The sequence below is a fragment of the Tyto alba genome, unplaced genomic scaffold (genome assembly GCF_018691265.1).
Source record: "Tyto alba isolate M040663 unplaced genomic scaffold, T.alba_DEE_v4.0 Super-Scaffold_22, whole genome shotgun sequence".
Lineage (NCBI taxonomy): Eukaryota > Metazoa > Chordata > Aves > Strigiformes > Tytonidae > Tyto > Tyto alba.
This window is the reverse complement of record NW_024881296.1, coordinates 32083177-32109806: the sequence shown is the minus strand read 5'-3', so window position 1 is coordinate 32109806 and position 26630 is coordinate 32083177. Positions and strand designations below refer to the sequence as shown.

The 26630-nt window shown below is 35.9% G+C and overlaps 1 protein-coding gene across 2 annotated transcripts in view; it reads left to right on the top strand.

Moving 5' to 3' along the window:
- The window catches only part of LAMA2 (laminin subunit alpha 2), a 393841-nt gene that overhangs the window by 293178 nt on the left and 74033 nt on the right, over positions 1-26630 (top strand). For both annotated transcript variants that reach the window (XM_042795940.1, XM_042795938.1), the window contains exons 33-40: positions 3915-4057; positions 4594-4692; positions 10031-10142; positions 14537-14699; positions 19185-19395; positions 20965-21081; positions 22240-22403; positions 25994-26132. In XM_042795940.1, coding sequence (XP_042651874.1) covers positions 3915-4057; positions 4594-4692; positions 10031-10142; positions 14537-14699; positions 19185-19395; positions 20965-21081; positions 22240-22403; positions 25994-26132 — 1148 coding nt within the window. The remainder of the gene's footprint in view (positions 1-3914; positions 4058-4593; positions 4693-10030; positions 10143-14536; positions 14700-19184; positions 19396-20964; positions 21082-22239; positions 22404-25993; positions 26133-26630) is intronic.

Here is a 26630-nt window from a genome sequence, read left to right as displayed (position 1 = left end):
CTACAGTGGGGACTTCAGAAAAATTTGGCTTCAGTATTTTGATGTCTGTTGCAACACAAACTGCAAAACCTTTTCTCAGGTGTATGCTGCTGCTACAAATGTTCCTTGCAGTCAAGCAAAAACCTAAATGTAAAGCAGTTGATGTGGTTCTGCTGTACGAGATTAACAGGGAACAGGAAGCAATAATGACATAGAGAGATCTAAGATACATCATTGTTAGGAATTTTTCTTTAACTCAACCTTGTGAAAAAAAAAAAAAAATGGACCTTCAGCCATGCTGAAGTCATCAAACTTACATCTTTATGTATTTAAATATTCAATATTGGTAGAAGGAGAAAATTATATAATCAGGTTCCTTCAATATCAGGTCTTGGACACATAAATATTGTAATTTAAATAGACTTATGCTTGCAATGAGAGGGAGTTTTTCCCAACTGCTGCTCAGTTCTGCACCCAGGAGATCAAGGGAGCTCCTAGCCACCAGTCCTGGCAGAATCAAGGTTTTGCCTCTAAAATAGGGAACAGCTCCATGATCTCAGCCCTTCTAAATGCAGAACTAAGCAGAGATGCTGTCTCCATCAGAGGCAGATCTTGAAGTCTCTGTGAGAAGAAGCATCTCCTAGCTCCTACACAGTCCTTAATTCAGCAGGAGCTGGGAGCTTCTTATCACGAGCCTTCACAGAGTGAACTGAAAAGAAAGATACTGCGTGTAACACCAGATCTATGAAGCCTTGGACTAACTTCTGCTCTGTTCTGAGTTTAACAGAAGTGAGCCCTTATGGCACAGCAGTAAGAATTGAGCTTACCTCTGTGCTGGACAACTGCTTCTCTGTCTGCATGATCTCAATGATGGATGGGCAACCTTACTTAGCCTAGAAGCTGATAAGCTATCAGTTGTTCTCCCTTCTTTTGATGCACGAGCCCCTGTTGAGTTTAGACCCATACTCCAATGTCTTTTTCTCAACTCAAGTACTGTATAAACCAAACTAATACTGTCCTGTCTCAGAACCAGCAAATGAAACTTTCTAAATAATGAAAATTGGAAATAAACCTGAGTCAACATTAGACCCTGATCTAGATCTGAATTTTCTCAGATTTTGGAGACCTATTGTTCACACAAACTCCCTGAAATCAGCACCCATGGCAAGGAAGCTAAAGCTTTCAGCTCTCTACTAGGGTTCTGTTTTGGGGGGTGGAGGAGGGCTTGTTTATTAATTGGTATGAGATGAATGCCAAAATGGGAAAAATGGTGTAACAGCCAACAGATAATGAGCCTAACAATAGTTCAACACTGTATTGTGAAGCGACAGGAAACTAATATTGAAGAGTCACTGGCTATCATAGGATACCACCTCATATCAGAGATTGCATGATTGCCCTTGGACCAAAAATCATCTAGTCATAACACAGTCTTCTGAATCTTAATAGTATTTAATGTATTAGAGCAAAATTGTGTTAAGTAATCACTCAACTGGAGGAACACATTGCGGCTCAGACATGTGATTCCTTTTCTGTACCTTATCTTCTCTTTGTATGATGGGATATGTGGCTACATGTCCATAAACTGACAGTGTCTTTTATTACTTGAGCAATTATTTTAAAAAAAAAAATTTCTTTGGCATGCATACTTTGGAGATGCTTCTCACAAGAGGTAAGTCAAAATCCTTACAGGACTTATTGTGCATGGGAAAATGTGGTGAGAATGGAAAATGCAGTAATTTGCATTAATTGCTTGCTGGACTATTGTAATATTGACTGCATGATTTGCCTCTTACATGCTTGCACTCCTGTAATGATCTGAATTTTTAGTGCTGCATTTGTTAATATCAGACAGAAATTTATCCTGACAGTTTTATAGATAGACACAGAAGTATTTAGTGTTGCAAAATATAATCGTGTTCTTGAAATATATCCTGTAGCTATAGTACATTTCAGACTGTGTATTGGAGTAGCTTAGTCCTGGTCCTGTCTCAGCTACTCAGATGTGGTCCTCACTTGATGTTGTTCCTCTTTCAACATGATTATTGTGCAAGAGGTGTTAATTTATACTGAATGCTCACTTATCAATTGTTTACTCATTGAGAATACTTCATCTCTTCATAAATTGTTCATTTTTTTCTTATTGATATGAATTGAGTTTGTCTTTGAAATATAGCAAATTTTTAGCATTTTATTACCAACCACTCTGACAATTTTGAGGGTGAATAGATTTGACTTGTTCCATAAGTGAAATAATGTTCCAGAAAAAAAAAAAAAAAAAAAAAAAAAAGAACAAACAACAGAATCCAACTCTTTTCAGATCTGAGATAATTTATTTGCATCCTTCAAAATGGTTATCAGGTCTGCTTACCTTCTTGGCCAGCTACAAAATAGATGTTTGTTACAGAAAGTATTCATTTAGCTGTAAAACTTGCTTTTCCTTTAATTCTCTCAGACCTCTAAAAGTAAGCACACAGATGACAAGAGCTGGGATGGTAATAAGGTGATTTTTTTTTAATTTCACAGAGAAACATAAACCATAATGTATCATGCCCAGAGTTAACAAATGCAGAGAAGTTCCAGTGCAGTTCAGCTTATGTAACATAACACTGTGAAACAGGAGGAAGAAGTGGAAGCAATGAAAATGCAAAAGGAAGTCTTAAAATAACAGTATCTAGCTTTCTGCACCCACTTCTTACTGCACAAATCCATCATCTACCTTGTCTTCTTTTCAATCATCACATGGGTTTCATGGTGTATTAAACTAGTATTCATTATTCTTCATTTCTCTGTATTTGACTTAACTCCTTGCTATATTGAACAGCCAGCCTGCAGATAAAGAACAGTGTTTAGATAACTGTGAAAACTTTAAAGAACAAAAAAAAAAATTAATCTACATGAAGAATAGATTTCAGGAAAAAAAAATAATTCTCTGTTGAAAATTGCTTCTCTTTTTCTACAGAAACATACATGTTTAGTGTTTTTTTAGCCATTGAGCTGCCCATGAGTGTTGCTGAAATAAATAATTACATACTTGTAAAACTTTAGGTACCACCCTCCATGTCTCTTAGCATCACTAGTGAATTCATTCTTTCACAGTTTGCTCCATCTCCTTAGCTTAGGTTTGCCAGTTCTGGGTAGCACTTTTATGCAGGGAAACAGAAAGGCATTCCCGCAACTCCTTCTAAAGGATGAAGAAGTTTCCTGTCTGCACTATAAACGATACAAGACCAAGGTTATTAGAATTTCTTGTGATAGTTAATAGAAAGCAGTGTGGGAGACAATGCAAAGTCCTTTTGGTATATGCAGCACACAGCAGTATTTTTCATGTGAAAGAGTATTTCCAAGAAAGGAAGCATACGTGAAACACTTATAAGCTCGTTAGTGAAGGGAGGTAAAAAAAAGCCTTTCTTAAAAGAAAACTATCTATGTGTTTACCTGGACTCTTTCTACTGTCTGTATTACAAATTTAGCATGCCTGGTCATGCTGTTATATAACTATAAAGTATGTAAATTCTAAGATTTCTTCATTTTTTTCTTATGATCAAATCCACAACCGTAATATACTTCTTAAAATGCTCCTTAGATTTTTCAAATTACCTGTCCACTTTCTCAAACTTCATCCAAATTCCTTGTCTAATTTAGGATTTTATATTGGCTAGTCCATAAGGGACAATGTTAATTATATCCTGTTTTTGTGAAGTAAGCCTATCAATTTTGCTCAACTGTCCCATTACAAAGTCCTAAGCAAGAAGATCTTTCCTGTTCCCTAGTTGTTGTTTCCATTTTTTCTCACACTGTGCTTTTTTAGGATAAATTATCTGAAATCTATGTTGCCTCTCACAGAATTGTGTGTGTGTCATAAAATTTCTAACTCAAATATACATCTTAAACATTTAGCAGGAATAAATAAACTTTGCTGTTCTTACCCCCAGCTTGTGATGATGAATGCACAGGACTCCTTCTTAGTGACCTGGATCGGCTAAACCAGATGATCTTGAGTGTTAACCTTAGTGGTCCACTGCCTGCTCCATATGAAATGTTGTCTGGTTTTGAGAACATGACACAGGAATTAAAGGTACGTTCACAGTATTCACATACATAAATAACAGGGCTTCAGTACAATTGTACTTGAATCTGTTCAAACATACAGTCATGAGTAGGTTCAGGGAAGTAGGAAAATTCAAGATTTAATTGCTTCAAACTTGCCTTGAATGATAAATAGTTATTATAGTTATTTATTTTGACTTATTTTAATAAATAAATCTTGCAGCAGTAATTTTTGTACATATATGCAAGGAATTATACTACAAGCACAGAAAAAGTGATGTCACATACAAATGAAATGGTGTTCATGATGGTAGTCCATAAAGTGGTTATGTATTTTATATGCTGTACGTTCCCTACCATACTTATAGGTTCTCTACTAAACTATGTAAAGCTGTCAAGATCTTTGCAAAAAGTATGTTGGATGGATGTGGCACAAGAGTCAGTGATAAAAGGCAGTTGCATACAGTAATGAAAAGGAAATTTTTGATGCTTCTCTACAATATTTGGAAGCACCGAGATACATTAGATACAGATTTTCACTCTCCCTGCTCTCTTTCCCAACAGCATTTGCTTTCACCTCAGCGAGCACCAGAGAGACTTCTTCAGCTAGCACAAGAAAATCTGGATACCCTAGTGACAGAAATGGATGAACTACTGACAAGAGTAAGTCTATGATCACATTGGGGTCTATGGGTTTGGTTAAAGCTGCATAATGACAGAAATCTTCTGAATATGAATTAAACATGAGTGAAGAGATGAATTATAAGATGCTTGTCAGTCTCAGTGTTTGAAATGGCAGCAAGTCCTCTAACAACCTTTTTGTGGGCTGATACACTGAGATACGTTTTCTACAAAACTTCATAATAATGTAAGAAAACTTTATAATGCTCATACAGAGCACTCAAGAATGAGCTGATTTGGAAAAGCTGTCACTAAAGGAAAGAAAGTTCTTGATACAGCATTTATGGGCTTTCCCATGACTTCAGCTACAGGTTATGTTACAAACCTAATGGCAACAAAACCATGGGATTACCACACACTTTCTCACATCTGGTGTTTTTCTTTGACTGGCTGAGGCTTTCATAAACTGAACTGCCTGGTTTCCTTCCTTTTTTTCTGAACATTAGTACTGTCTCTGTTAAGGCCAGCAACATCAACTCATCATATTCCCTTTCAAATCTCCTGAGTCTGACTGTCTCAAGATAGTTCTCAGCCTTGTTTCTGTTTTAAGACTGCCTGTTGCAACACAAGTAGCCTGGCTTCACTCAGAGTTACTTAGTGTCTAGCCATCTCAAGAACATTACAGGAAAAGTTTTGCTGTTTTGCAGCTTCATTTTCCATTTTGGGTTATCTGCTGTGTTGGCTTGCTTCTCCAGGAGCTGTAGAGCAAATGCTAGCTGAGCCTGATTCACTTATTTTAAAGACATTTTATAGCAAGTCAATGAAAGTCCTGATTTAACAAATAACGATTTCTCATTAAGAGTCAATGAATTAAGTAATTTAAACGGGGACAATATTTAAAGGGAGAATTCAAATATACGTACAAGATGTGTGAGTTCAGTTAAATATATATGTTCTATATTTCATCTATGAAGATAGTGAGAGTCTTCTGGATTTCAATCGATGTGCTATTTACACCTTTTATTAGGAAAGTTTTATTTCAATACAGACCTGATTTTGGTCAGTAAAAAACAGTCTAAGAAAATAATATAAATTCTGCCACCTAGTGGAGAAAAAATAGGGAAATGGATCAGCCACGATAAAAATACTGGTGTTCAAAATACACTGAAATAAAGAACTAGCAAAAATCTTGTTCATGAGTTCTGCTCTCCTACATTGAAATAGCCAAATAATAAAGATGTGGTTTACCGTTCTGATGAATATGCACCTGTGAGAATTTACCCTAACTCCATACAGTTTTAGCATCCTGTCTTAAAATTGTTTATGGCTTACAGAACTAAAATTCTCAGAGAAACTGGTTTGTTTGTGTGGATTTTATTCAATTTTGAATAAAAAACTATGAAAACGTGGGTAGTGGGTAAGAAAACATCTGTAGTGTGTTTGCTTGTGTATGTGTTTATCTGTACACCCCCCATACATGCATACACAGGTATCTAACTATACATACTCTCATTGTGAGTATAAGGAGTGTTTTTTCACTTCTATTTGGTCTTTTATTTTTCTGCCAGAAATAACTATAGTAGTTTTAAGTATAAGTGGATTTTTAACTCATGACAGCCCTACAAGCAGGGAAGATTATGTTTCTTCTACTGAGATTTCTCAACCTTAGGCTAAGACAATTTTTTTCCTTTGCATTTCCATTCCATTCCATGCATTTTCATTCCACGCAAAAGTTACTCTTTTTAGTATCCTTTTCCAATTGCACCCCCACCCCCACCAACCCAAAATTAAAGACATTTTAATTCCCCATGGAGATGACCTAAAATAATGTGATTCTGTAGACTAGTTTTGTAAGGAAAAATATTGATGATGTGGTTTATGGGAGTTAGTGTGGTGGCCAGATTATCAATGCTTCCCTTTCTGCAGTTTTCCATTGTTGCAATGAGTAAGTAGCCTTATGATTTCCAATTATCCTTACAAAGAGTTGTTCACTGGATTGCAGTTGGGTTTTTTAATTTGGAGACTGGCAACTGGTGACAAGCCCTATCCTTCTCTTTCTATATTTGTAAATAGGAGTAATGTCACAAAAAGAAGAGTTGAGTCCTGATGTAGTGTTCAAGTCTTTTTTACAAATGAAAATATAGTTGATAACCACATAATGGCTAACACTCGGAACACATGGTGCAACTATAGACAGCAAAGTTTTCCCCTGTATCACATTTGCAGGATCATTAAATTTTCAAAGTGAAACCAGTAATGATGAAGAAAAAGATTGCTGAGGATTGGTGAGGAGTCTATTTCCGTGGAAAAAAAAAAAAAACCCTGTTCATTTTAAGATAAAATGTAGAAGACAGGAGTATTTAGTCACTACAAAACCTTTGGTGTTTTTGCTTCCTTGTGGTCTCTTTTCAATCAATGATCTCTTATATCAGTGCAGCACTCCTTTTTCTTTTTTTCCATCATATTCTTTCCTTCATGCAGTCTTGCCATACAGAAGATCCTCACATCTTCCTCACACTAATTACATTCTTCCATGCTTGCATGCATGTTCCCACATCTACCACCAGAGGCAGACCTCAGACACTTCCTTTCAATTCACTACTTTTAGTCAAAACCCCCTCTTTCCTTCTAATTAGGTACCTTCAGAGCCTTCAAGAAACACAGGGATGAGAATCACTCTGCCTGATTAAAATGCTTCTTTTGACTTTGTGAACTTTTTCATATCTCCCATACTACTGAATTTCCCAAGCTCAAAAATTTATGGAAGTAGTAGCAGAGGCAACATAGTTTGCAATCGTTGTAAGCATTTGAAAGGAGAGCCATCTGTACAGTGAGATCTATGCTTATTCCTCCTTCTGTGGTCTGCAGCTCACTAGCTTGAGAAATTCCTTTAGGGGTCCCCTCCAGATACCATCCACAGTCATTTCTTATGGCTTGATTAAGACCTCAGACTAAACACACAAACAAAACCAAAATGAAAATGTGTACGTAATTGTTAGTGCTTGCTGATAGTCTAATAGTGTTCAGACTGGGACATGGTCTTCCATGGAACCTTTGGCAATAAATACAGAATGTGAACATCACCAAAGCAAGTTCACTGATCTCAGATACTTTCTTTACTAGATTTCCATGTTAGGGGTCTCCTTTATGCCAAAAAGTCTTAATTGTGTCCAGACTTCTTGAAGATTCTTTCCAAACCTTTGCTCTGGGTGCAGTCTGTCTGATCCTTATAGCTCCCCCAGAAATTGTTTATTGTGCCTGCTTAAACTGTTAAGAGATGCTGAAGATTGATCTTAGAGGAATGGTGAACTGTAGTAAACTGAATCTATAGAAAATGAGTAGGACTTATTAACAAATGGAAAAATTTAATCAGCCATGAAATGGCTAGGTACAGTGTGAAGGATGTTTGCCATTTTATTTGGTTTATAGAGTTAAAGCTAGAGCAGATGATAATGAAGCAAAAGGTTATTTTTCAGCAAAGCAAATTATGGCAAAATGCAGAAAGCCTTCAGTGGAGCTGAATGGACTTTAAGTACTAAAGAGAACTGTCACAGAGAGGAAATTAAAACTGCTCTATGACAGATTAATGTGCACAAAAATGTAATACGTGCCATTCAGTCATAAATAGAGTGGCCAATTGAAATTAACATCAGTGTGGAAAAAGTAATCAAAACTAAGAAAAGTATATGTAATTATAAAACACCATTTGTAGTAAAGGACTTAGACATATTATAGAATATAATAAAAGTGAATATGAAAATTTCAAGAAAAAAACCTCCAGATAATAAAAGGCTGATTGTGGAGGATTTGACAATAAATAATAAGGTAGTTCTTGATTACACGAAGAATGAAATGACATCAGAAATGCTAAGCTGCGTTAAAGTAATGGTCCATCAAAACCATTCTGTATTTTTGCCTTTTTCCTATCCCAATTGGCTCTTACAGCTGACTGTGACAATATTTTAGTTCTGTATCCAGGCAGGTTTTGTAAACCTTAGAGGAAGTAACCAGTAGCATGACTAAAGCTGTATAAATGTGAAAAGCCGTGTTCTGCTACTGATACAGGGATGAAATAGAACCAACTTGCCTGAGTCAGTACAGGTTCTTAATTCTTCCTGTATAATTCTATTTGCCTGAACCATTTTCATAGAAATTGCTTTCAGAGTAACTACTCTGAAGTAGACCAAAACTGTAAGTGGTATGATAATGCCAGGGATTTAATTTCAGAAACCCAGCTGTCCTTATGCATCTTGAGGGCTTCCATCTAGAAGCTAATCAGGCAAAAATAAATGTGTAAAAGTGAAACTCTTTCTCCTTGACTATTATTGAAATGTGTAGGGTTTTTTTGTAACTGAGAAAACAGTTTGTACACCTTAAGTCAGGGAAAACCTAAGCTCATTTTGAATCATTGATCTTCTAGTAATTTCTCAGAGACTGGAAAGATCATAATGCCCTGCTTTGAGACTTTTCTTGGGAATGCAATCCCCAAAGAAAGAAACTGGGTTTTCTTTGGTTTTGTTTGTTTGTTTTGTGGGGGTTTTTTGTTGTTTTTGGGGGGGTTTGTTGTTGTTTGTTTGTTTGTTTTCTTCACAGTACAATTTACAAGCTTTGTTGCTTGAAATGGTCAGCTGCCTTGTAATAAAAATGGGTCCATTTTGTAAATAGGGACCTTGAGAGTTAAACAGACTGTCTTAAGATGATTCCTTTCCTCAGCATGTTCTCCGGGTCTGCAGCAGATGTCTGTCTTCATCTTGCTGCTGCTGCAATTCAATAAAATTATAAAGCATTTAGTTACACAAAGCTAAAATTTTACTGAGCATCCCAATATGTTATAAACAACTTCAAACATTAGAGCTTAAAAAAAATAAAAACAATTCTATTTTTCTCTCTTTCTTCGTTTATTTAGTGTATTGATTTAAAATTCTTCTTGCTTGTTGGCATGAACTATCTCTTTGAGAACACCTCCAGGGAGGAAGCAAAGAGGTCATGATATCTGCTGCACTTTGTCACTCGAAAAGTGCACAAATGTGAAACTATGGAATGTATTGTCTGAAGAATCTGTTAAAAGGCTCTAAACAAAGTTTCTTTAAGTAAATTCTGTGAGTTATTTTATCCTGTATCTTTTTGTGTACTGTTGCACACAACTAGGGTTTCTAAGAACCTAAAATAAAGCCTTCCAATTTCCATTTAAAGGAAAAGGTAATGAAATTTAATTGTATACTTGAACAGAGTGTGTCATTTCACATGCATCTGATCAATAATTAATTGATTACCTTTTGCCTGAGGAAAGTTTTGTATATAAATTCAGCCAGTAGGAATATCACATAGTACAGCGTTGTCCTGTTTATTAATTATACTTTTCCTGAATTTGGATCACTAGGCTACCAAGGTGACAGCAGATGGTGAGCAAACCAGGCAGGATGCTGAGAGGACTAATGACAGAGCGAAATCTCTTGGACAGTTCGTCAAAGGCATTCTTCAAGCTGCTGAAGGTACTGGGAAAAAAAAAAAAGCCAATTGTCTCTCAAGAAAACTGAAGGATGGTGGGGAAGAGAGAGACAGTGAGGAAGAGTTTATTCACTGAGAAATATCATGTGCTTTAAATATTGAGTGAAGAAACTACAGTTAACTATCTTCAGACTTTTTCCATTCTACAAATGCAGTTTATATAAACAGTGTCTTGGTAATTAGGAACTAAGACTATCAGAAAATTGAGGATGTTCCTTCAGGATTTTTGCAGTTATTTGAAGAAAAGCTATTATGATGAAGTAACTAACAGGGCTTAGCTTTTGTTTATTTTCAAAGCAGTTAGAAACATGTATTGGTAAAAAAGCTTGATGTAATTTTAGCACTTGGTACATTAACACTTCATCTTAATTCCCCAAAATTACTTCAGAAATACATTAGTGCTTGCCGTTAATGAACACCTGCTGCTTGGAATTTGCAAGTGACTTCTAACCCTACCTAAGCAGTGGCACGGAGCCAACTCTCTTCCACAAGCTGCTTCACTGCACTTACAATGCAATAAAGACTTATGAGCAAAAGTATTGTAGATTGCTTTAAGAAGCAAGACCTATATATTGCATGGGCTATTAAATAAGATAATAGCTGAAAATATGAAAATCATTGGTAAATCACAGGCAGCTTTTTTACTTAAATAATACCGATATGTTCAAAACTCCCACTACAGTACTGATTTCAGTACTTATGCTTCTGAAGGCCCATTTCATTGAAAGGAAAAGCTTCCACTTTTGTCCAAGTGCTATGAAATGCATTTTATATTGCCTTTAATGGTACACATCCCCATACATGTTCTGTAGCTGAACTGAAGAGCAAAGCAGGATATCTTTAGGACACGAAACTTTGACATTAAATAAATGTGGGAAAAATCAACAACAAAAAGTAAGTGATATTTCAATTTTATTTTTTTCTTATACAAAAAACTAGGTTCCTTGTATTTCAAGATGAATTTGGGGTAACAAGGGCTAAACCAATTTTTTGCTCCACAAAGTTTATGCGCAGTGTTTGTAACCCAAGCAAAAGTTTCCTCAAGCAGGATTAGTAATAGGATTCTCAGAGTTAGAAGACATTGAGGGGGGTGTAATAAATTTATACAGTATCTTGGAAGTAGACAAAGAATTTAAAATCAATGTGTTTGCCTTGTGGCCAAGTTAAAATTTTAAGAATAGATGAAATATAGGAGCACAGCACTGAAACATACCTCCCGGGTTACTACATCCACTCCTGGGCTATCGTAAACTTTCTTAACCCTCGTCTTCCAAGTAGTTGTCACAAATACACACAATCTGAATAGGAAGCAATTTCAGAACTCTTCATAACTACAAACCTTCTAATTTCTAGATAAAAATATTAATGTTTTGTTTATCATTGAGTTGTTTTTCTAACTTTGTTCTCTAGTTCAAATAGGTTTTTTCCTCTCCCTAGTGCTTTTCCTCCCTCCCCCACACCTGACTGTGTTCATAGAGAGGAATCATATTCCCCTTGGGTCCCTTTTTTTTCTAGACTAAAATACCTTAAGACATATTCTGCCAAATCTTATGCTTACCTTCATATAATTTCCCTTTCTCTGTTCAAAATTAAGTTCATCTTTCCTGAGCACAGATAACAAACATTGAAATGAGATTGCTTCAGTGTCTTGCACTTCAGCAGCAGTGAAACCTGCCTATGTCAGCTCTCCTTACACATTCTGGAATAGCATTTCCTTTTTTTCACAGCTGGGTGCCATTGGAGATTTATAATATTAGCTATGTTCTTCTCATTCATACCTTATATCTAACTGGCAAAGCCATAGTTTACAGCTGAAATGTCTGTTGTTATTTAGTCCACAACCTTGTACTTTCTACTGTTGAATCTCATTGCAGTCTGATTACTTCCGTTTTGAAGGTCACCCAGTTCATTCTGTACAGCATTCCAATCCTTCTCTACTAAGACTGTCTTGGAACTTTTCCTTATAAGTGTATTCTATCAGCAAACTTCCGTTTGTTTTTTCCCTAGAGTCATTAATGAAAATATTCAACTGTATTTCCTATTAAGCTGTAGAGTCTGACATGTGCTACCTTTAGAAAAAAAAAAAAACTAAAACCACATTAATCTGTTCCACATCCTGTTTTCCACTTACTTCTAAAATGACTTCTCAGGCCATAGCAGAATTCCCATTTCTTCAAAACAGGCACTACATTTGCTTGTTCTTAGCCAAACAGTCCTCTTCCTGGATTTGCAATGTCATGCACCAGATCTTTCAATTTTCTAGAATGGCTGTTCTCTGGCCGTTCCATCTTGAGTTTTTCAAAATGTTCTTCCTCTGGTTGTGATAATTTCTATATCCTTAATTCTGTTTGCCATCCTCAATTGTCTTCCTATTCAAGATCACCATCTTTCAAAAACTGAGGATAAACTTTCACCTTATGTTGGAGCTATTCCTAGATTATTTTAAAATTTGATGGCACTTAAACTACATATTGGCTCTATACCTTCTTTGCTTCTGCTCCTTTTGACCTATGAGACATTGCTAGATTGTTGCCTTTTCAGGAATTCTTTACACCCATTCCTTGTCACTCATCCCTAGATTACAAATTTCTTAAAGTTATAGTGCTTTGGATCTCTAGAAATGCAAGCCTGTATCTGTGACCCTGAGCTCCCTACTACTTGTGACCAGTAGGCAACAAATTTAGGATGAAAGGCTTTGAAAGGACCTATTTCTTTCCGTTTACTGAAGGTAATGCTTGAGAACTGCAGTGCTCAGAAGTACATGATTGTAGATCTGACAGACACCTCCCTAAACATCAGGGAATCAAAGAATTCTTCAAACCATAAAAACTTCTTATTGCAAGTGAGCAGTTTGTCGTGGTGTGCTGTAATGACCATATTGTCAACACTGAGCCATTTCTCCTGAACTGACTGCTGACTTTCTGAATTTCTGAATACCTGTAACTAGTTTTACCTCTTAACTATGGAATTTCCCCAGCTTTGAACTTCCTTGTATTTGTCTGTGTCCGTGCATCCAAATCTTCTACCACCACTGGACTCTTGATAGTTTGCAATACACTAAGACTAGAAAGTAAAGATTGTTACAAGAAGAGGTGGATGGAGGAGAAATCTAGGTATAAATTTTCCTGAATCTATTAAAAGCTGAGGCAGCATATCCATTTTCTCTTTGAGGGTAAATATCCAGGGAGGTTACATTACTATTAAAAAAAAATAATAATAATATATGCCCATTCCTGGTCTGAGGTAACTTAGTAATGATACACAACATAATGCACAGAAGTGATCCGTAATCCATTTAAGCAAAGTGTAGTTTTTTCCAGCCCTTACTACCCCACACATAACCACTCTTGACTAAAGATCCAAATCTCAGTTCTCATCAGCAAATTGAAGACATCATTGGATTAGAATTTTGGTCATAATTTGCCCTGAATCTACACAATGTGTAGATGAAATAGTAATTTATTTGAATTTTGGAAGGCAGATTTTAATTTTTTCAATTAAAGGTTTAATTTAAAAATATTCAGAAGTATCCATGCAACCAGCAACTGTGCTATTTTTGAGAAATCATTTACTTGTGATCTCTGTGCCTATGGAAGTCAGCAGTACTTTTTAGAATTGAAATGGAACTGATTGTCATAGATGACCTAGTTGCTTCTGAAAGTGTATACTCTAATATGTTGTGATGTGCTACGGCAGAAGATTTTAGTCTGTCCTTGAATGTGATACCGTGTGTACAGCTTTATCAATTAGAAATAATTCAGCACTTCCAAACACATTACATTTACAGTGTATCATATATTCCAACCTTCATACCCTTCTTTTCCATTTCTGGATAAATGCTTCTAAATACATAAGCAGGTTTAGACATCTGTGGGTGTCTTTCACTCCTCTCTCCTCCTTTTTCTGAAATTTTCCAATCATTTATTCTTCCTAGCACTATTAAGTCTGGATGCTAAAAATGACATATTTTGAAGTTCTCCAAAAGTAATTTAAATATAATTTTCATTGCTTGTACTACCTGCTCCTTAATTCTATAAGCAGTATACCAAATTATCTTCTGCTGTTTCGAAGGTTCAGTGCAAATTTTTTCTTTCAGGGGAGAGGAGGAGGGCAGCAATATATTTCTTATACTAGATAGAAAGACTTCTTCACTTTAGTTGTTGTACTTAAAAGTGAACTATAATAAAAGGTTAGATGAAACATAGAACATTTTGTCATTTCTTACTGATGATTGGATTAGCCATCCTTTATATTTGATGGCAAAAATAACTAGTGCAAGTTTCGTTCCACTTGATGATAGAGTTGATGGGCAGATGCTTAAAGCCTCTCTTGTTTTTATTTACTAACTCCCTACATAAATATCTTTTGGCCCCTGCAGCTGCAAAGGAAGATGCTATAAAACTGAACGAGACACTCAGAACCCAAAATGAGACCTTGGAGAAGAGTCTTCCAGAACTGCAGAGTGAGGCTGACAGAATGATTGCAGTGTTGAGAGGTAGAGCACTGAATATGCAAGAAAGAATAGCTCAAGATGAGTTAAAGTGAGTAGAGAGACCTGTCTTCAACTTCCCAATGATAATACCTAACTCTTGTAAGTGTGACCGTCATCTTTTCTAACCAAGTTTTCAATCTGGGCTTACAGAAATGTGAAGGAAAGTCTAATGCTTCATGTCTGTTTATACAGCATTTGCATTTTTGGAAATGCTAACATATGTGGAAAGCAATCCCTAGGAAATTGCTTCTCTGCTCCACGTGTACCAGCAATATTTCTAATTGAATTCTAAGCAATTTTTCTCAGTTTGTTTTTGGCTTCTGCTTCAGACCGGATGAATGGCTTTTGTACTAAAAAGCTTGTCTAGAAGCTTGGGTTTTTTCTGGAAAACTAATTGATCTAATAAAAACATTATCTGTCTGCAAAGTTTGTCCAGTTGCATAGACATTCAAAAGGATGTATTTTGCCATAGAAAGAATGGTGTAGATCAGAATATTCCAACTTTGTGGCAAAGTTCAGAAGCCCAAGGTTTGGTTATTTAGATATCTGTAAAAATAAAACCTATATATGTATTTATTATTTTGGCAGCTCTTTATAAAGCATTTTGCAAAACACTGAAAACTGACCTGATCCAGAAAAATACTTGGCTTGAAGTTAAAATTCTGGTAGTCTGTTACTTCTGTATCAGTCAGACCAGGCATATTTCTAGAGCTAGGCTTTGCTTAGCACTTCACCAAAACAAACAACTAGCAGGTAATCCAGCTGAGCACCTACGTGGTCCATTGAAGTTATGATGGCTCAGAAAACTGTCTGGGATAGAGGTATTCAGGACTGAAAATGACAGTTATCAAGTGCGTGCGTACTGTAAGGAGATGTAAATAGAATACAAGGTTAGCTAAGAATTCCAAGCAGTACAGAATCAGATTTGCACTGCCTATCTTACACTTTATAAACTGGATCACTTTCTGAAAATTCTACTAGTACAGTATTTCTTCCCATAATTATGGTAATTCTACTTTCTGTTCTCTTGAGAAAGGATATATTGCAAATCTATTTTTCAGCAATGTTTTATTGCTTTTTCTTCTCATTCCACCGAGCCTCTTCTATCCCTTCTCCACTCGCACATAGAAATAAAACAGGAAAAAGTAGGGATGACAAAAATTTAGCCAAACCTTTGAAAGTGCTGCCTGCAATTGGCGGCAAGCCTCCCAAACAAGGTGTTCTTAGTCCTCAAATGCTACAGCCAACATGAAACTGTCAGACTAGCGTGAAATAATTCCCTACTCTAGCTCAATAGCTAGAGTAGGAAATGCAGTAGGGCTTTTTTGAGGGAAAGAACTTCTCTCTCTCTTACCATACTTCCTGAAATGTGCAAAGTGAATATTTTAATTTCCTGATAAAGGAGTACATTTTATACCAAGAAATATATGAATATACTCACTAATTTCAATCAAAGTTTTATGGTTTATCTTAAGGATAGGATTACTTCTTTATAGGCAGTCATTGAGATCCAAGAAATTTTGGGAGTGAACTCAACAGAAGGAAAATTAGTCACTGTAAATTATAGGGCAGGAAGGAAAGGTCCCTAGATAATGTTTTCTGAAACTCTTCTATAAAGTAGTGGCTCTTAAAAAAGAAGTCTTAAAACTGCTTAAATATTGTAGAAAGATTGTGGATAGGATATATTCTTCAAGGGAAAAGGATTAAAAAAATTACTCTTAAAACTGTGTCTGTGCACACATGTGTATGGATTACTATGCTCACATGTATTCTTACAGATTTACTTAGAAATATTTACTTTTGAAAAGCTCTGCAAGTCTCATGATCACTTTGAGGTAATCATGTTTACTCTTTGGTAGTGATTGTATTCTGCTTTCAGAATTTCATCCAAGAACAGAATAATAAGAATCAGTGGATTCTTCTTACCTCTCCTATATTTTCAGTGAATTCTCAGAAGTTAAATGAAGAAGACAAATTAAGTGTAGTCTTTCTGCTTTCATAGATGGCAAAACTTCTCTTATATGTACAGTTTTTTTCCTGCATTTATTTTCCTTTAAACTTTTCAAATCAAGTCTGTTATCTGATTGCCTTGGTGTACTGCAATGGCATATTAGTCAATAATTTGTCTCTAAAAAGAGCTTGTTAAAAAATACATGTTTCTGTCCAAAACTACCTTGATTTTCATACTTATGATATAAATCTTCCAATATTTTATAACATTCCTACACATTTTCTTGGATGCCACTGAGTTGCTATCAAGGGATGCTGTGAGCTAGAATTCTATCTTTCTATATAGTATGCTGGATAGCTTTATTTTTATGTGACTTTTTCTTCCATAAATTTGTCTGATGGCTTTGAGCCACTGTGAACTTCTATCATCCAGTTTCCTATAAGAATGAATTGCATAACTCAGCCAACAGCATTTGAAGAGATGCCTCCTGTGTTTTAAACATTGCTTCCTGATATTTTCATTTTTGTATTTGGAGAGATATTGGACAGTTGATCACCTTACCCACGTTACTCATGATGTTATAGTCCTTGTTTCTTCTCCAGATAGAACAATTCTAACATATTTAGACAATTTTATATATATATATATATATATATATATACACACAGCTGGGATTTTTTAATCATATTGTCTTCAGTTTCTAATCTTTCTTTTGTTCTCTTGTACTTATTTTGAGGATGCAGACCATACAGCATTCCAGGTGTTAGGCCAGACCTGTGGTTGTTTCTCCTAACACTTCAAGCATTTCATATAGTTTTGGGTTTTTTCTAGGAAGTTATCCAGTGAATGTAAAACAGCTTTAGTGTGCAAGATAATATTTCAAGAAGTGCGGTGCAGTCCAGTCACAGAGAAACCCTGATACATAAAGCAAGGAATTACATGGAGCAGATTTATTGCCTTGTACTTCATTAGAAAGAGCAGAGGGAAAAATGCACAACAGGTCGATAGGGAAGTGTTATCTTTAGAGCACCAATGAAGAGTTTTGAGGTAGACTACTGGACAGATAGGTAATTTGGACTGTGCTGGGAGGCAACGGCATAAAAAGGAAATCCATCTGTCTTGTATTGTTTCTCCAGTACTGCAGAATCATAAGGGTGTAAAAATTTGCCAGAAGTGTAAGGCAGTAGCTGCTTATACAAAGAACAATGGAGAAAGTATGGGAGAAATACTGAATTCCTTTCTACACTTCTGTGACAGGATGTCAATACTGGGATTTCATTTTGATTAAATATTTTGTCCTCAGAAGTTGCAAATTCACAATGTGAATAATTTTTTTCATCAAAATCAAAGTCAGGGCAGATGGGGGAAAACAAAAGTTCTCATAAAATCCCAAACCTAAGGTAACAATTTGACTTTCCTTGGCTTCAGTTCAGATCCTTCATCTAAATTATGCCCAGTAGCAGCATATCTTTTCCACCTCTCAGATATTTTTGTGTGTGTGCACTTATTTATGTGTTTATTTTTAGGAGGTTTCTAATGGGACTGACTATAAGCAGACCAAACTGCAGTGTTTTTCAGAAAATACATTTCTTGTTTTCCACACAGCTTCTTCAGACCCATTGCCGTAATGAGACAGGAAGAAAAACTTAATTCTAGGTGGAATTGCAATAGTTTTCTTCTATAGGTATTATCTATCCTACAGATTCCTGCTTACTTAGGATTTTTGTTTCTCTCTAATGCATAACTTTGGAAGTGCCTCTTTTTTTTTTTTGCCTTTATTTTTTTAGCTGCCCTTGTCATATCAGTGCATTAACACAGTGGTGTTGCATTAAATGAAACTGATTCGGTGACTTGGTATCATGAGGCAGAGAAATGAGATGGCTTAAAGACTCCAGCGTTCCAGTCCTTTAAAACTGGGTGCAGCAGCTCTCTGATGGTGAAGAAATATTTTATCTCCTGTCAAAAGGAGGCACTTGTGAACTTTCTATTTCTGTGTTGCCAAAGTCCATTAAAAATAGCCCAGAATTTATTTTAGATAAGCAAAATTCTTTGGCTACTGGAAGTCAAAATCCAAGGATCCTTTGGATTATTTGTTTCACAGGAAACTGGATATGATTTTTGACTGTTTAAAGCAGTTTGTCTGCTCCAAGACAGCTTGAAATCAAGCATATCTACATATCCCCTTCAGCCCAAGGTAGGAAACCACTTTGAGTCACATGTCACATTAATGTGAATGAAGGAAATCTTTTTGACAAGTTGAAATGTTTCAGAAAACATCACTTTACTAGTCAGATCTCAAGAATGGCAACTTACCAAAAACACAAAAAAGAAAAAACAGTCTTCAGTGGAGAATATTTCAGTATTTTATACTTCATAAATAGGACCTTAGTGGCATTTAAAAACTTCTTTAAGAAAGGGCTTAAGAACAACTGTCATTTCACTTCATTAAGCATGTGTTCTCTTGAAAGTTACTTTGAGTTTTAATTTAGAAGTCTATTTCCTTTGCATGTTATTAAGAATATTCAGAGCGATCAAAGTAGGGATTATGAACTCAGTGCCTTCATGGGTGGTGATGTATTGCAGGAATGCAGAAGACCTTTTGGACAAGGTGAAGAAATTATTTGGTGATCCCAGTGACAAAAATGACATTCTCAAAAATGAGGTCCGGGACAAGCTAGCAAACTACCACACTAAAGTTGATGATGCTCGAGATCTGCTAAGAGAAGCTACAAGTAAAATTAGGGAGGCTGATCGTTTATCTGCAGTCAACCAAAAAAATATGACCATGGTAGAGGTGAGTCCTGACAAGCTGTATCCTTGATTACATGGAGTCTGATTAAAGTTTGAAACTTTGCATGATTAAATCTTGAAACAAAAATATAACCAAATCAAAATATTATTAAAATATAACTATATCTAATTAAAAGGAAGCATGTTTCTCAGAACGGTAAAATACATTGGCTTTTAAAAGTAGAATTACTCCACAGCTTTATCAAAATAGTATCATCTGCTTTTCAACACAGAGTGGAGGGTGCATTGAATTTACTATTCTGAGGGAGATTAAATTCATCCTAGTATAAATAGTCATGTAAAATTCAAATCCTGTGCTCGAGATAATTTAAATAGGAGTTCAGTTAAAATCTTTGCTATCATATATTTGCTCCTAGAAAACTTGCACTTTCATCTCCCTCTCTAACCCCTGGGAATAAGACTGAAGGGGGTATGTGGATATTACAGAGTAATAAATCAAACCCTATCCTCTGTAGTTAGTAGCTGTTATAAATGATCTCCCTCATAGCAGAGGGGTCTGGCTGTGATTTAATTTAAATTGCAGAGACTTAAAGAGCATATTTTACTGTACATTAACAAGCATTTAACCAAGACATAAAGAGCAGAGTCAACCTAATGAAGATAAATGTTTCAACTCTGTTTGTATCTCAGTGAGCTTTTGCCTCATGTACAATGATGAGGTTAGAGTTCTGAGACCTCAGTTCTCAGCAGATTTGTGGCCTTGATTGAATTAAGGAAATACAGTGCTGTAAAGAAGTTAGGTGATCTCTGTTCTGTGCATTTTACTCCCAAAGGTGGATGGATAAAGGTTGGAGAAATTACCCATTATCTCAGTTTTTAAAATATTCTCTGCATCACAGTATCAGAGTGCCTGAAGGCATCCTTTCCAGAAGTCCTGCACAACCTGGCTGTTTTGATTTTTTTCCTTTATTTTGATCCTGTTTTGACCAAGAAGCTATCACAGTGCTTTTAATGCTAAAATGCTATGGTCTCCTATCAAACTAATCTGTGATATTCAATGGATCTTGCACAGGAAATTACCATTTCCTTATTCAGAAGTCCACTTTTACTACACATATGCAGTCTTTTTACTAGGTGGAAAATCAAGAATCCTAAGGTTGCTCCAAACCATCATCTTTCATTTTTCATTCAGTAGTTAGTGAAACACCAGTGGACATAAATTGAAAAGCAGCAGAATATTTTGATAAATTTTGCCTTCATAGCCAGAGAACGTAATTGTCAAAATGAGGAATTTGCTCATCTGTGTAAAGATTAGGATTTCTAACTTCTTTCTGATTCACTTTGCAACAGTACTGCAGTCAGTTACCTCTGTTATAGAGCAATAAAAAACCTGCTGTGTGGGAGGGGGACACAAAGATGAGACAGGAGGAAAATGAAAAGATAACTTAGATTATATGTGCTTTATTGTTGTCACTGTCTTTGATCTGAAAGCTCAGAGAATTCCAGAAGTGGCATTGTGGCATCATGACAAAATGCGGTCTTGTATTGGGATGCTAGTATCCCTGTTCTAGTAAACAACTCATATTTTTCTTTGTATGAACACATCCTGTAGACAAAGAAGAAAGCTGTAGAAGATGGCAGACAAGATGTTGAAAAGAGCCTGCAGGAAGGGAATGATGTCCTTACTGAAGCCAACAAACTTGCAAATGAAATCAGTTTAGCTGTAGAGGTGAGTGTCTTGTCATCCTTATCTGAGAATTAGTACAACAAAGCATCACTATGGAAGCAAAATAGATAATTAGAGTTACAGCTGATTTCTCTTTTTATTTTTCAATGTTCGAATATTTGAATTACAAGAAAACATTTTTCCATTGCTCTATGGCAGAAAAGGTGATCTGGTATATAAAAATTATTAACTTAGAGATTTCAGTGTTTCATTGGATTACATTAAAAGCTAGCTCATAATTTTTCATGGACTCTGCCTTCTTTCATAAACATGGTATTCTGACTGCGGTACTGACTTTATCTTTAGAATTGCAGATGAAGCAGGCCCATTCACAATCTCACTGTGACTCTGTGATCTAGATGTAGATTTATCTGCATAAAAACTGTGTGTGCATATCAGAAGGAAAGTTCAGAAATAATTTATTGCCTGTGGCAACAATTTTAAGTCTAGATAGATGAGGCAGAGAAGATTGCACACTCATTTTACATAATATTTTTGAAAATTCTGCCGTAAAAGTTTTATCAACAGAGTTTGAGAACAGTGCCTTCGCTAAAAAAAAGAATAAAAATCTTGAAATATCATTGGTTCTGGAAATATTTCCATCATGCATTGAAAATTGTTATAATGAATGGAAAAATGACTTTTGGGTAAATGGGAAAGTAAACACTTTGAGATGGCTTATTGGAACAGGAACATCAGATCTTCAAAAAGTGTAGTTCTTACTAAGATACTTTAATAAACAAAAATACATTGAAAGCACTCAAAGGGTCCTGAAACATGAAAATTCTGTCACTGATTAGTTATTATTGTGGAGCATGATGACAACATAGTATAACTGTGTAGGCATCTACATTTAGGAAAGAAATCCAAATTACAGTTTATAAACTTTTAAACTGTGCAGTTCCTTAATTGTAAAATAAGAACTTCTACTAAGGTCAAGAGAGGCAAGTAGCTCTTGGAATATTTTGTCTCCTCTCTGCTCTCCACTCCAGCCATTCCTTTATTCTTTCTATATTAGTTCCCTGAAGTCTTAATGCATGCATAAATTATGAGCTAATACCTCACCAGCAATATATATATATATATATATATATATATATATAAAGGGGTACAGAGTACTCACGTTCAGCTACTTAAAGGCCTTTCTTTTGTCATTTTCAGTATGTAGAAGGAGTTGCAGATAAGATACAGCCAATGTCTGATCAACTGAAGGACAAAATAGATGACTTATCACAAGAAATTCATGACAGGATGCTTCCAGAAAAGGTGTTGCAAGCTGAGAACCATGCAGCTCAGCTGAATGAATCATCTGCGATACTGGATGGGTAAGGCAGCCATTCATCGATAATGATAAAAGCATGAAGCAGGTTTGTAAAATTGCTTGACAGAAAATGGAGAGCATTCTTCTTAGACTTCAACATCTGTCACGGGGAATGCACAAATAACCAGTGTTCTATATGACCATACAACTACCCAGTTGGTTAATTTGTGTATCTCTTGTAAACCGTTTCATATATCTTGTGATGCTTATAGGCTGCATTAACTGCAAACAGGGCCCTCAGATGCACTCATAACAGTTTAATTTACCATATGCTCACTGATGTGTTGATGTGAAAAAATTTGAACTTCATCATAGAGAGCCCACTATATGTTTCATAAACATTTGTTAAAAACAGGCAGTATTTTTATTTTTAAGATGACCATTTTGGTAGGAGACCCTTACCATGGTGCTCATTTGTTTGTTGACAGAAATCCCCCATTGTAACAGGCAGTAGTCTCTCTAGTGGCTTCAAAATACTCTCCCAAAATGAGTAGGTGTCATGGACCAAAATGCTTAAACCTAAGTACAGAAACTTCGGTTTCTGTTCTACCACTGTCACATTCTGAAATATAAGTGAGAATTGTAATGCCCTGGTTTATAGGACCACAGCCCTTTCAGAAGAATGATACTTTATAGCTTATCATGAATACAGTTTCCTGGAAAGAATAGACAGTAAGAGGGTTTGGTTTTGTTTTGTTTTGGCTTTGTTGGGGGTTTTGGTTGTGGGGAGACGTTCTTTTGGTTTATTATATTTTTTACATTTAAGAAAACAAGCCATAAATAGTAAGTGTAATTTGCAACAGTAATAATCAGATATAGATTATGGATATTCTGCCTCTTGGACCTGTCCCAGCACAGTTTCAGTGTTTTATTTTCTCAAAAACACTGCATGAATAAAAAAGATATTATTTTTTTTAACATCAGCGATATGCTCCTTTTTTGTTGCTTACATCTTTTATATCTACCTGAAGACTTTAATATCCCAGAGACTTGTGAGCAGATGCTTAACACATTTTTGTCTTGCCAGTCTGTAATTTTGAGGAAAAAGCACAGAATTATCTCCAGTAGTGTCTGATGCTTGTAAAATTACTGTCTTCATATACAGTGTAGTCACACTACTCTAGATATTCAGTCTAATTTGTGTTTTGAGGAGTACATAAAGTAATGATAGCTGTGGTTTCTTGAGTAAAAAGGATTTGAAGGGCACTGTTTCTAGAAAAAACATTGCTTCTGTAAATGGTATGCGCACTATCTGATTAGGACACATCAGTTCTGTGTTTCATCTCCAGGCCTAAAGTAGGTGACTAGTGTCACATCCAACCACAGTACTGAATTTGGATATAAATATGTAAATACATGGAAAGTTGGCATGGAGGAACTAAGAGGTAGAGAAAGTATAGACAGGAAAGTATATTTTGCTTCCTTAGTGAAATGTTGGCAAGAGATATTTTGAGATAGTGGGTTTTAACTATTCTAAATAGACTTTTTTTATGGGTGCATACATGTTCTTCTATCTTAATGCAGGTTGACAAATTGGTCTTAAAGAGCTTAGGGTAGTGTTTAAAGTTACATTCACTGTGGTATAATAGTACCATGTATGCTTCTATATGGTCCAGACATCAACCTCAGTTTCTCAAGACCTACAATACAAATTGCAGAATTATGGACATTAAAATTAATATCTAAAAGCAAATTGTTCCAAATTCAAATTTCTAATGTGATCAGATAGAGATGAAATTTCAAAAAACAAAAAAATACCAAGGTGCTATGTAATCCTGCCTGCATCAGGATAAAGTTGTTTACTTCATGTCCTGACGTTAAACAGTCATACTTTACAGGAATATGCAGTCTCTATTTGTCTTAGGAATTAAAAAATGTATCTATCTTCACAACTGTCACTTGGATGTCTTTCAGTTAATAGTAAATTGCTGAGAAATACCATTTTGTCTTACAGAGGAAATTGAGGGAGAGCCCTTTCTCTCCAATCACCCCCTAAGGCTTCAAATAGTGTATTGATTGATGGTGAGGATGTTCTCTTGAGCGTTAGAACATGGAGCAGTTCATGAACTTAACCAAAAAAAAACGTTATTTTTCCTGTATACGAGGAGATATTAGTGTAGGCTTCTCTCTTCTGGTTAATTGCCTGCTCATGAGTAAACGTCACAGGTATTTGGCAAATTCAGTTCAGGTTCCTCCTAACCAGAAGGGATTTGAACCATATTTCTATGCAGTACCTAAGCTACTAGCTAGATAGCTATTCTGGGCTGTGCATTTCTCTACAGAGCATCACAAAAACTTACTGTAGTCTAGTGAGCTCCATCTGTAGATGAGGAGGGAGATATGCTTTCCTGGGGTGGTGCAGAGGCAGCTTAGTCATGCAGTTTCTGCAGTAGCCTAAAGGGAATCTCTCTGCCTCTACTGACTGCATATGGAGTCCAGGGAGTATACTTTCCATTCCCTTTGTCTTTCTTGTTGCATTTTGTAGAAATCATTGAAGTGAGGATTTGAGCCCAGCTGTCTCGTTTCCCCAGAGAATAGATTAATTACCAGGTTAGAAAATTAATTTCTCTTTCTTCCACATGCGCTGTCTCAATGACTAAGTATTTTATACAAGCTGGAACAGGTCCAAGCAGGAGTAATCCCTGCCTCCCTTATATTGCTATACACCTTGATGGCTAGAAGATTTCCCAGAGAGGCAAAAATCCAAGTTCAAATCCATTCTTGTCCGGTTCAATTGGGGATTTTACCCCATTTACCCTTTATTCAGGAAAAGCATCATAGGCATCAGGCATAATGTATACTGAGATATATGTCTTCCAGTTAATTCTGGTGCAGTACTTCTTAGTAGAAAATATTTTAATATAACATACAGACAGAGTGCAAGAAAAATGATTTCTCCACACTGTTGGCTAGAAATTCCCTGGAAGATTGTTAGCTGAGCTCCAGTCCTTGCACCAGGAAATATTATTTGCTTATAATTAACTTTTAATCCAATTGTAGTTGTTAGAATGGAGTATTTAATGCAAATGGAACATCACATTCAATATGAAGAATTATTGCTTGTTTTTCATTTTGGTCAGCAAAATTAACATTTAGGATTTGGTTTTGACAGTGATACATCCTCTAAACCTGTCATTTCTCTGTTTGGCAGCCAGACCAAGAAATTAGTTGATCAGAGAGTATACTTTAAAACATGCCTGTGATGGTCCCCCATGTTCATACAGTGCCAAATTATTTAAGTTGCCTGGTTCAACACATAACCTGTAAACCCACATTATGACTATATGTTATCTGGACTATAGTGTTAAGCACTGCACTACCTTTTCTCAGTTATCTGATCCCTTTTTATCTCACAGAATCTCCTCTTTTATCACACATTGTTTTTTATGTCTTTCTGCACAGATAAAATGTGAATTCCATTAAACACATGATGCCAGAACTCCGGAAATCTCAAGTGTAGCATTGCTCTCTAAAGAAATGCCTTAGAAATAGCCTTAGAAATACAGGCTGTTGGGTTTGAAAAAGTAGGATACTATATTCTGTTGAGCTCTGATAGCAAGTTTAATGGTGTGTTTACTTTTCCCATCCCAACAGAATCCTTGCTGAAGCCAAAAACCTCTCTTTCAATGCCACGCTTGCTTTCAATGCTTATACTAACATCAAGAATTACACAGATGAAGCTGAAAAAGTTGCCAAGGAAGCCAAGGGTCTTGCAAATGAAGCTATGCAAGCGGTAAGAAAAATAAGTAAATTGGGAAGAAGGCTTAGATTTTCTGTGGAACCGTGTTACACCTTATCTCAGATCCATGTTTTGCCATTTTGTGACTTTATTCAGAAAGCTATGACCCTGTCAGAGCTACATTTACCTTCAGACTACATTCCCATTTGTTCCTACCTTACATTCCTTATTTTTCTTTCCCTTTTTGTTTACTATTCTTCCTCCCTCCATCTTCTGCCTTTCAGTCTCTGTCTGTGGCTCAAGCCAAGGGCTTAGAGTCAGCAGTGTAGGTCATTTGATACTCAGTAAAGCTAGTTTATATTTAACGGATGTTTTGCACACATCTAAAAAACTCCATACCTTAATTAACTCTTCACGCTCTAGTTCCATGAAAATGCTCCGAGTCCTTTCCCTGTACATAGGATGAACTGCGTGCACCTGGCAGAATTCTAGAAATGGAGAATCGTAGGAGGGGAGCGGAAAGTTTTATTCATAGAAACCATAGAGCTTCTT